At 26.7% G+C, this 12,332-nt stretch overlaps 1 protein-coding gene across 1 annotated transcript; it reads right to left on the bottom strand.

The window, feature by feature from the left end:
• Positions 1–1,280: 1,280 nt before the first annotated feature.
• LOC110633759 (protein tesmin/TSO1-like CXC 7) lies at positions 1,281–9,110 on the bottom strand. The gene is made up of 8 exons (XM_021782497.2): positions 8,616–9,110; positions 5,480–5,587; positions 4,788–4,965; positions 3,903–4,244; positions 3,349–3,452; positions 3,141–3,235; positions 2,109–2,522; positions 1,281–1,745 (listed from the first exon to the last, which is right to left on the bottom strand). Exons 1-8 carry the CDS (start codon positions 8,894–8,896, stop codon positions 1,513–1,515), a joined length of 1,755 nt encoding a protein of 584 aa, XP_021638189.2. The 5' UTR covers positions 8,897–9,110; the 3' UTR covers positions 1,281–1,512.
• Between the last annotated feature and the right edge of the window lie 3,222 nt (positions 9,111–12,332).

The raw sequence follows: 12,332 nt of genomic DNA, 5'->3' as shown, positions 1-12,332 counted from the left end.
CGCTACAAAAAAGTATTATCAACTCCATACTCAAAAAGAAATTATTTAAACTCTATAAAATATAATTTCCCTTTTAATGTTAAAAATATATTAGCGACCCCATCAACACTACTCTACAAAGGACTAGTCTAAATTGTTGCAAATAGTTTGAGTGGTTAATAATAATAATTTAATTACAAATTCAAATAAAGCTGAAAATCTTTTTGCATTTGCACAACTGTCCTGAGAGGTCAGAAGCCATTAGAATTACATTAGTGATTTTGCTCAATGTGAGTAGTAAAAAAATTATTTCATAATTTTGCCTCAGTAGTTTAAATTTTTTTTTTTAATGAAAAATAAACCAATCTTATATATATATATATATATATATATATAATAATTTTTTGTTATAAATTCTTTAATTAACTGTAATTGAAACATCCAATCCAAATCTAATGAACTAATTAAAACTATAAGAACTAAACTGTTAAATGTGATAGATTAAATTGTTTCAATTTTTAACTCACAAATGATGAATTTTAATAGAATGATCATTTTGTTAACTAAAATATATATAAAAATTTACTTGTTTTTAAAATAGAGGACAAAATTATAATTTTTATCATACTTTAAATATTAAATTATAAATTATTAAAAATAAAAATAAAAAGCATACCGTGTGTTTTCGAACACACAAGACCACAATAATTAGATGTTAATCTTTATACAATTATATAGATTATATGAATCAAGTCTAGGTAGGATTAATTTAGTGTTAACCTTTTCTGTTTTAAGCATTGTTAAGTTCACTTTACTCCCATTCATATTACACATGAAAGAAGTAGATCAAGAGGACCTACATAGTATTTTTCTTAGCTCATAAGCTGATCAAACCAGCTTATTAGCTCTAAAAATAAGTTAATTTTATTTATAATATTATAAATTGAATTTATAAGCTAAAAAAATAAACTAGAAGGCCTAATTTTTTATTTTAGATCTTATAAACAGTGTCCTTATAAGCTAGTTTGATCAAATATTTTACTATACTCTTTTCATTTAATTTTTTAAAATTTTATATTTTTTTAATATTTTAATAATAAATGTGCTTATAAATTATTTTTTTACTAATCACATCAACAGCTTATAATTTTAAATACTTATAAGTTCAAATTAGCTTATAACTACTCGCTGATTTTAATAAGCTAAGATACCATCTTCATATATATATATATATATATAGAGAGAGAGAGAGAGAGAGAGAGAGAGAGAGAGAGAGAGAGAGAGAGAGAGAGAGAGAGGTGTACATGAATGGCTCATTTGCAGATATCCACAATGTGATCATTATGTTCAATCTAGTTAAATGGAAATATTTAAACATTTACAAAAATAATTTACAATTAAATGAAACATCAGACGGCAACCATCGAAAAGAAATTTTTTTATCTAATCAGAAATTAATTCCTCAAGAATAGCCGAAAATGGTTACCTCATTTCACAGACAAATGATGCTATTTTGAACTGTTTTCCAACAATTTAGCTCTTACTCTCCGGATTAATCTCTGTATTACTATTTTTCACAGGAAATGCTGACATTATGGGCAGAACACCATTAGAAGCAGAAGTTGCAACTATAGAAGATTTCGCATCGCCATTACTGTAAGACTTCTTGTGATTTCCAATTTCAGTTCCAGCATATATGTCCTCTCTCTCTGCTGGTTCTTGTTGGTTCCCCATTTTAGCCTTGGCTGAAGAAGAATACATTGTTTCTGCAATGTAAAATAAGTTGAGAATATCAAAATATTATATTACAATTAGAGAATCCATCAAAACTTGCTGATGAAGAGAAAAAGACCCACTGTTTCAGTAATTAAAAGACCTCTCAACCATCCAATATGTGACAACTGCATAGAGTCAAGGCCGAAAAAATAACTAGGGGAAGCCTATTTCATTGCAAAGTCAATTTAATCATTCTATTGAGAAAAAGTTCGTTTAACTATCCAAAAATATTTATATATTTGAAGCAACAAAACCTTTTGCAAGATGGTTTTTTAATAGTCAGGAGAACCCCAAGTGGCCTTACATTAACCAGGCAAATAAAATCTAAATAATTTCAAAATTGAGAATCTTACCTTTTATGCTCCCACAAGTGATGAGCCTATTGAGAAAATCCCGGAAACCGGTCAAGATAAGCCTTTCCTGCTCAGCATATACCTCTGAGCACTCATGCTTATTAGATGATATCCCGGTTTTGTTTTGACAGAGTCCTCCCAACCGTATTGGTGGCCCAGCTTCCATAAATACCATTTCTTGTTCATGGCACATCAAATCAATTTCTGGTGATGCTGGCATTCCATTTTCCATATCAATTCCATCAATTCCTGAAGCATTATTTCTCTCTCTTCCTGCTTTGCTCCCATTCACACAATCATCGGGCAAGGTTCTATGGACGTCATGTCCACTGTCTTCCCTCCGTTGTATGGACGAAGCAGAAGTAGGTTCAAAATTATGATTGTTTTCTACCTCAGGTTGCCTATCCATTTTCCCTGATAATGTTTAGTTACAGATTTAGAAATAAAATAAATGTATATGAATAAAAATAATGGAACTTATTTAAAACCTTCTACACTAACTCATTCATAGAAGCAAAACACAGCCTTTATCACAAACATATAGACAGCATAAGGAGATTTTTCTCCCTACAGAAAGTAAATCTTCTCTCCTTAGCCTTAATGGCCCTACACTCTTCTCCCTCCTTCTAAAACTGCCTCCCCATTACTTCCTGATGATAAACTGAATCTCCATGAATATAGTAAATATACTTCAGTATGCATCTCATAAAAGCAATTAGACTTAAAAATAATATTAAATGAAATAGTTATAATCCATGTTAATGCTTTGTCAGTTTTCATGATTATTAAATAGAATATGTTTCCAGATATCTAGAATAACTACAAATAATCTGGTAAAAGATCATAGTGAAATTTTCCGAAAGCTACTTTGTACATTTCTATTGATGTTGACTCAAAAAGTAGAGAAACAAACAGAAAGAAATATAACAATAATATCCATCACAATCATGTCATTCAGATTTCATAATAACTTTGAAAGGAAAAAAAAAAAAGGAAATATTTGGCTGTATGTTTTTATATATTAATCAAAACCTGCAAGTTCCTTTTTAGCTTCTTGTGAAAGTATGACCAAGAGTGAGCATATCTCCTTCACATCCTGTGGTTGAAGTATGCCTGACAAAGGAGACCTTCATTCACATGAATCAGTTGTTAATCAGCACTTGAAAAAAACAAGAGAGATAGAGAGAAGTAGAAGTTTTCCATGAACAATGTAAGGAAAATGATACAGAAAAGTGTTTACTTGTATCTGAATTTTGAAGCTCCCAATACAGTTGCAGTAGTAGAATGCGAAACAGGGATAGATAAGGGAGAAGAAGAAGCAGCAGAATTTTTCACATGACTTTCCTGGATGAAAGGGCAAAAAGGAGAAAAAGGAAAGTGGGAAATTAAAAATAATTTGCATTTTTAACCAATGAATAAATGGAGCTAAAAAGCAACTGATGAAATAATAAAATCACCAACCTTAAAAAGGAAATCAAATATTAAAGTTTTCAGTCCATTTCAAAGATCATTCAGAACATTAATGACATCTAAATTACTGTATAAAATCACAGTTAGCTTGAATGAGTAAAGCCAGAAGTACGAGAACAAGGATCAATTGACAGCAAACTTGAAAACAGACTTTTGTTCGTTTAAGTACAATACCATTAATAAAACCTCCGATGCCTGTAAATGGAGGGTTCAACATGATATTATCTAAAATAAATAAATGAGCATTTTCTTTGATATGAAAAAGTAAATGATATCAAAGAAAATGCTCATAAGTATCAAATTGATTTTCCATAGTCACAATACCTGTTGGTATTTTGCAGATTGATCTTTAGTTACACTGCCTAAGATTTCCTTGCTTTTCCTCTTCTTGGATGTTATAGGGGTACAATAGCCAGATGATCCAATGGCTCCAGTAATGTCTGCATTTGCTGTTTGTTGAATGCAGGCTATGCTATTATGATTCCCATGAAAGAGAGACTTCCTTTCTTCACTTCCTTCAGAATTCTTGCAGTCCATGCATTTACAATTGTTAGAGCACAAAATATTGGCTTGGAAGCATTCACAGTACTTCTTGAGGCATCCTGATTTCTTGCAGTGGCATCCTTTATTGTGCTTTCCAGTCATTTGAGCGCCCCTTGCATCTTCCTGGATTTTATTTATGACATCTTAAATGCATGCAATTCATAACGAGAATGGAGAATAAATTTATGAAATTCAAAAATAAGTTGCTAAGTTCATTTTTGTCCAAGGAATTAATACACCTCTCTCTTCTTGTTCTAGCATCTTATGCAGCAACACACAAATTGCTTTATCCAATGCCTTGCTTCAGAGTGAAAGATAAGTCAAAGAAGAAATGGACAGAGAGCACAGGCACCACTTAATAACATGGCCTTTATAACATCTAAGAAAGGAACAGAGAGAACTCACTATAAAGTCAATATTCTTATGCCAAGCCACTGATTGTAAGTGGAATTTGTGCCATATGCCAAAACCAACAAGAAAAACTTAATGAAAGGTACTTGTATAATATACGATCTTTTTTTTCTTGCTAAGATAAGCATGCTTAAGCAGCTAATTAGTTATTGAATGTCAAAAAACAGGGACTACTGACTGTTTGATCAAATCATAGACTAGTGATATTATCAAATAGACATTATTGACTCAATTTCAGAGGAGACAAATACATACTCTACCATCCAGAGATCCATGCGGGCTGCTAGCAATCTTAGGTCTAAAAGCATTTGGATTGCGCTCTAAGGTAGCTCCAACAGCCTTTTGCCTAGCACCCTCATTCTCCACATTATTATGACAATTTAAGCAACTGCAACCATTGCAATGCAATCCAGCAGCAAAGCACTCACAATACCTAAAAATTGCAAAAGCTTCCTTCTTATAACAGCGAAAGAAAGATATATGAAAAACATGATAATATTATATTGTGATGGTCAAAGGAGAATATTTAACTGCAGCTCTGCAGGAATCTAAGAATGGAGAAAAACATCATTGTAACTGAATTATGTGTTTTTAAAAATAATTTTGCGCATACATAGTTGTTTAAGCTAATGGTTGATAGAAAAGGTCAACCACAGGAGAAGAGAGGACAAAATTAAATGCAAAATTTAAATCGTTGGAAAAAAAAAGGGCGGGCTGGGGAATCAACAGGATACGTAGATTAATGAGGAAAAAAATGTCTAACAATTTTTTTTTTCTATACTAGACAGTAGACACTTCGAAAAAATTATTAATCATTCAGTCTTTGTAGGTAACCTATGTCATTGACCCATGGAGCATGTTAACATGTTAAAATCCATAAGAAGACAAACACAAATAGACCAAACTTCATCCTGAAAAATGCACACAAAAGAGAGTTAAGTACTTACAACTTCAAGCATAGCGAATTTTTGCAATTACAGTGCTTTATTTTCTTAGGAGTACAATCTTTTGCTTCTACATCATTTCTCGGAACTGATCCAGGAGACTCTTGCATGCTGAACGAAAACAGATTTGCACAGCAATTAATATAGCAAACAGATCACTGATGAGAAAAACAAAATAATAGTCACAATGAAGGGGATAAAAAATGCAGTGTCAACACAATTCATTAATTAACAAAGTTATATTGATTCATTTACTAAACAACTTCCATAGCAATCACTATACAAAATCTAAGCACATATTAGCCCCTCATAGTTTTCTAATTCTCTTTCACAGTGTATTTGCAAGCTTCAAACAGGATTTCACTCAATTCTGTTTTTTTTTTCCATTGACATTATTACTATATAACATTGTTATTAGAACTGACCGATTGGACCAGTTTAATTAGGAACCAGACCAATAGCCAGTTCACTTTAGATAGCAAACTCTATTTGTGAAAAATCGGAGTCAACTCAATCAATCCGGCCAACATTAAACAGTTTGATCAACTTACTAAAAGAATTTATTGAAGCTTGCATGCATGAAGTCTCGAGCCTGAGAACGTGTAACACATGGACAACATGTAACCATCTAAGCTTGCCATAGGGGTGTAAATAAGCCTAGCTGAGTTTTGAAGAGTTCAACCTTAGTTTGTCAAAATTTTTCTGAGTTCGAAACTCGAGCTGAATATCAATAAACTCAAGCATGGCTCGTTCAAAAAATGAGCTCTAAACGAGCCAAGTTGAGCTTTTATTCAATGGAATCTCTAGCAGCATATGTAAGTAGTTCAACTCATTTACATAGTAAGTTTTAAATTTAAAGTTATGAAGTTTAAACTATGTAATTTTAATTCTCTCATATATATTTAAAAAAAAAACTTAATTTTCAAAAAAAAATAAATTTAACTTATAAACAACCATATTTAATAAAAATATATTTTAAATATTGATTATATCGTAGTTTTAAATAAAATATTATTTTTAGAATATTCATAAATAAAATAATAAATATTTATAATATAATGAATATAATAATTACTATAAATGTTTTTACAAACGAACCTATTAACGAGCAGGCTCACGAGTCTTAACTAGTTAAATACTATTAAATTCGAGCCTAAAACTTGGGTTAGAGCTCGACTCATTTTCTAAATAAATCAAACCGAGCCAAGTTTTTATCGAGTTGAGTTTCGAGTAGCTTGACTCATTTATAGCCCTAGCTGGGCATAACTTTTGTCATTTTTCTTGTTTTATATATACATAAACATATCTTTTAACTTGTTCTCATCATACACATTCCTCTTCTCATATATACACATCAATTAATATAAAATCATTAATAAGTCTCAACTTAATTCATTAAATAATTTTTTAATAAATTATTTTATTAATACATTAACTTAAATTATTATATTTTATTAAAAACTATTATTATTTAAATCTAAAATTTAATTAAAAAATTTAAAATATTTTTAAATTTACATTTTAAAATAAAATTAATTTTATCTTAATAATTATTTATAAAATATATGAAATTAGTAATTGTAATAATGTGTTATTATTTTTTTTAAGAGATTATTAATTATATATTTATTTATAGTACTAATCAAATATTAAACAATTAATTCTTTGTCCGCACTAGTTAAATGATGGGCTAGTTTTAAAAAGCTTGCTATGTACTTAAAAGATGGATGCCTCTTCATCCCTTTTTTTTCTTCTTTTTAATTTTTATTTTAAATTATTTTCGACTTTTGAAGATGTTACCTACTACACTAGAAAACCTGAAGAGCAAGAATATGGTGCAGTTATTTAAAAAAAAAAATTCATGTAATTAAATTTATTTAATATTTATAAAACTAATATAATTTAAATATTTTTATAGAATTTAAATAAAATTTAATTAAATTATAAATTAAACAGTGAAGTGCTATTTTACTCTTAATCTTATTTTTTATTTCTTTCCTTTTGTTTTTTTAATTTTTTATATAATTAAACTTATTCAATATTCACATAAAAAATAATATTATTTAAATATTTTTAAATAATTAAAAAATACAAATTAAATTATAAATCGAATGCAAAAGATACTTTTATTTTTCAAAAATAAATAATTTAAAATATGAATTTATAAATATAATAGTGATAATAAATTAAAAATAATCTATATTGTTGATATTTAAAAAATAATGCGAATTATATATATATATATATATATATATGTGTCAAAACTCAATTTCATGTTATTATTCCAACAAACAACAATGTTATAAAATTTTATTAGGTGTTTTTTCTTCTTTTTCCTTTTTATTTTAATTGGTTGAACCATATTAGTTTTTGCCTTTATATTTTTTCAAGCGATATATCTTTTTCTTAAATTTAATGTAGGTACTATGGAGAATAAGCAATATATCTTTTTCTTAAATTTAATGTAAGTACTATGGAAAATAGTCATTTTCCTTTCTCGAAAGTAAATAATCATATAATAAATAGATAAGGAGACTCGAATTCGAAAACTTTCTACTTTCTATGTCTTCCCCTTCACCCACATTGGCATTTTTGCAATATCTAATTTTAAAATTTTATCATATTTTAATTGGTTTTAACTTTTAAATAATTAGATATAGTCTAATCATTTTATATTATTTCTAAAGGTACGCTAGAAAAATCATACAATAATTAATATTGTAATTGAGACAAAAGAAATTTTTTATTAAAAAAAATTACTCTTATTATTTACTTTCGCTTATTAATTTATAAAATCATATAATTATAATTTTTTAGGCCAGCCTATATATCCATGTATTTTACGTATGTAAAAATAAAAATAATTAAAAAAAATTCAATAAATTATAAATAATAATTTTTTTTAATATTATTATATATGTACATATAAATCTTATTTGTTAATAATATTATAAAATTTTAATAATAAAAAAATTTATATCATCAGCATAGCGCGTGTATTTTATAGCTTGTGATTCTCCATATTTTTATCAAAAACTTTGTTTTACGCTAATCACATCTTATGTTAGAACTCATTTATCTTCGAAATTGACTCTATGATTGAAATCTTCCATCAAAAGAATGAGAGAAAGAAACTTACCCCGGTGGCAATGTTGGCAACGGAAGTTTCTGCACGGAATGAGGAATCCGACGCACCACCGGCACTTGCTGTGGCAGGACATGAAATTGAGGCATTGCCGACTGCTGCTTTGGTGGCGTTTGTAACTGTAAATTCAATAGAGGCTGCGGTTGAACCTTCTGCGGTTGCGCCTGCGACGGCGTGAAAACCAAATTCGCTGATGCTCTACAAATCGTCGTAAAGTCCAACTGCCGCGCCAATTTTTTTGGCGCAAAATCTGAAGTCGCCTCACTTTGTCCCATCAATTTTCAAAATAAATCACCAAAAGAAAAACTCAAATTGCCACGCAAATCACAGAGTCTTTCGATAGACAATCATAAGCTAGAATTGAATCTTCAACCAAAATTGAAATCCTCACAACAACCCGAGCAAAACGGCGTGCTCGAGCTCAGCAATGGAGTAGTTCAGAAAGATTAGGGCGCTGAGCTGAGGGTTGTTATTATTATTATTATTATTTTCTTAATAATTAAATATGTGCTCTCCCCCTCGTCAGTTTTGAAATTTTAATTTTAGCACTATTGGAGGGCAGGATGGGGTTGGTGTTTGATCTGACGGATGAACTTGAAAGTGGTTCATTAACGGTTCTGATTTGAGTAAAAGGTACGATTGTTCAAGAGCCGTTGGATTAGTGAGAAGCCCTTTTGGGCTTTTAGGTATTTTCAATGGAAAGCGATGGTAGAGGAATTTGGCGGTAATGGAATAGGGATGGGATTTTGCTTCTGTAACACACGTGTACGGTGCTAACTAGTTCTGCCTTGACCATGAATTTAGATCGACGGTTGATATTTGAAACTTTCAGGATAAGCAAGAAAAGTATATGGCGTTGACGCGTCAAAAGCTCATTTAAAAAAATATTATTTAAATATTATTAAAAAATAAAATTCTTTTAATAAATATTAATTTCATAATATTAAAATTATCTTCACTTGTGAACGGCGATGGTCAAATTTTTGCAGTCTTATTCAATCGAACACAAATAAAATGGATTTAAGTAATGTATAAATTTGAATGAGTGTAAATTTAGATAATTTTAAATTTATATATTAAATATTTATTAATATTTAATTAAATATAAAATATATATTTTTTATTTTAAATAAAATAAAATTTAAATATTTATAAAACTATTATATTTTTAAAATATAAATTATTAATAAAAAAATAATTTTATATAAATTATTAATTAAAATATATATAACTAAATAATTTAAATATTTTTTTAGTAATAATAGGAATTTAAATTTTTAATATATTAATTAAATTTAAATTTGGATAAATTAACTTTTATAAATGTCCTACACGTTGTCATTCCTCGATCACTACCATGAAGTATTAAATTTAAATTCAATTAAAACTAATTGTGTCAAAAAATAGAAATTTATAATTATTTTATTTTTAATAAAATAATTAATTAAAAAAATATGAAAGTAATTTAAAAATTATTTAATTGTTTTAAAATTTATTTAAATTAATTTTTAATATATTTAAAAACACATTTTTTTTTATCTTATTATATAAATATATAAATTAGACGATGATTATAAATTGATTAAAATATTTTTTAATTTTAAATAATTAGACACTATTTAATATATTTTTAATTTAGAAAATTTCTACTTTAATAAGGAAACTTAAACCTATGCAAAGTTAAAAGTAAAAAAAAAATTACGAAAACAAAGACATAATAATAATAATAATAATAATAATAATAATAATAATAATAATAATAATAATAATTGATTAAAATATTTTTTAATTTTAAATAATTAGACACTATTTAATATATTTTTAATTTAGAAAATTTCTACTTTAATAAGGAAACTTAAACCTATGCAAAGTTAAAAGTAAAAAAAAAAATACGAAAACAAAGACATAATAATAATAATAATAATAATAATAATAATATTATTATTATTATTATTATTATTATTATTATTATTATTATTATTATTGAAATCACGGCTGCTATAAAAGCAACAGCAAAAGGAAAGCAATAGGGTAATTTTTATTTTATTATTTATATATAGTTTTAAAAAAATAGCATAAACGCATATTATAACTTTCAGCTAATGAGGAGAAGATAAAATTTAAATTAATGTAGCTTTGTATGTTCTTGTCTCTATGCCTTAGACATTAAAAAGTAAAATTCATACATTAAATAAAATTATTATAAATTAAATATATTTCTATATGCTTATAAATTATAAAGTTATGTTTTTTTATAATTATGTAAACTCACGTCCTGCTAAAAACTAATTGTTTTTAAAAACTTCTACGTTAATATCAAATAACTTTATACTATGTTTATGTTTAGTATCACGTAATTAATCATGATTATATTATATATTTAATTATTTTATTTAATAATATAAAAAATTTAATATAATAAAATGATAATTATATATTGAAATCAATTACATTTTAAGTAACATAATAATCATTACATATAAAAATAGATGTAATTAAGATTACTTATTTTAATTTTTTTTATTTATTGTCAACATCACCATCATCCACCCATCTTCACTATTATCACCATTATTCGGTCACTATCACTACCACTTGTTAAAATTATAAATATCATATCGAGAAAGTATAAATCTAAAAGAGTAAATATACAGTTAGATTGAAACACTAACTTGGCTAATCATTTTAATGTGTAAAGTAATTTAATTAATTATGTAAGCTCATATTAAAATAAATTATATTATAATTGACCAACATTCTCTTAAAATTTAATATGGTACCAAAGTTCAGACTGGATTATGGATTTTAGCCACCCATAAAGCTGTATAATTGAACTTGTATAGGATTAAAAATACAAATTAATTATTAAGTAACAACTATGTGATTGTATTTGAGAGGGAGTGTTGAGATTTATTGTTAAATTACAAAATTAATTTGACTAATTATTTTAATGTGTAAAACAGTCTAATTATTTATATAAGTCCGTATTAAAATGAATTATATTGTAATTTTCTTAACATTGTCTCCAGATTTAAAACCACCACCACCACTACCACCTGACTACCTCCACTACTATCACCATTACTTAGCCACCACCACCATCACTATCGCTATCATGACCACCTAACCACCTCCACTACTATAACAACTTGAATTTTTTTTAAAATAATAAAATATAACTTTTAACATTATTTTATTAATATTATTATAATTTAAAGACTCTATTTAAAAATATCATTATTATATTAAATTGAATCTTGGTTTAATTATTTGATTGTACTATTTATATTAATAAATAAGGATTATTTTATCATTGGATGTTATATTTTGGTATTAATTTATATAATTTATAACATTATAATATAGCATATGATTAAATAGAGAATACAATATTTCAATTATCTTATTATTATTATTATTATTATTATTATTATTATTATTATTAGCTAATTAAGTTATAGTTCAATAATTATTTAGTTATGGTTAATTTTATTATTAGCTAAAAAAAACATTGATTTCATTTTTATTGTTATGGTACATATTTTTGGTGTTTAATATATATATGTATATATATATATCTCTTCTTCATGCGTTCCCATTGGTCCATCTTTTCCTTTATATATATATATATATATATATATATATATATATATATATATATATATAAAGGAAAAGATGGACCAATGGGAATGCATGAAGAAGAGACCCACA

This window comes from Hevea brasiliensis, chromosome 4 (genome assembly GCF_030052815.1).
Source record: "Hevea brasiliensis isolate MT/VB/25A 57/8 chromosome 4, ASM3005281v1, whole genome shotgun sequence".
In the NCBI taxonomy this organism is placed as follows: Eukaryota; Viridiplantae; Streptophyta; class Magnoliopsida; order Malpighiales; family Euphorbiaceae; genus Hevea; species Hevea brasiliensis.
This window is presented reverse-complemented; position numbering and strand designations above follow the sequence as displayed.

What these genes read in the sequence shown, in the direction of transcription:
- LOC110633759 (XM_021782497.2), bottom strand. Translation starts at nt 8,896, where the DNA reads ATGGGACAAAGTGAGGCGACTTCAGATTTTGCGCCAAAAAAATTGGCG. An exon ending in TTGCCAACATTGCCACCGGG is followed by an intron (nt 5,588 to 8,615) that starts GTAAGTTTCTTT and finishes GTTTTCGTTCAG; the next exon opens with CATGCAAGAGTCTCCTGGAT. An exon ending in ATGGATCTCTGGATGGTAGA is followed by an intron (nt 4,245 to 4,787) that starts GTATGTATTTGT and finishes AATAAAATCCAG; the next exon opens with GAAGATGCAAGGGGCGCTCA.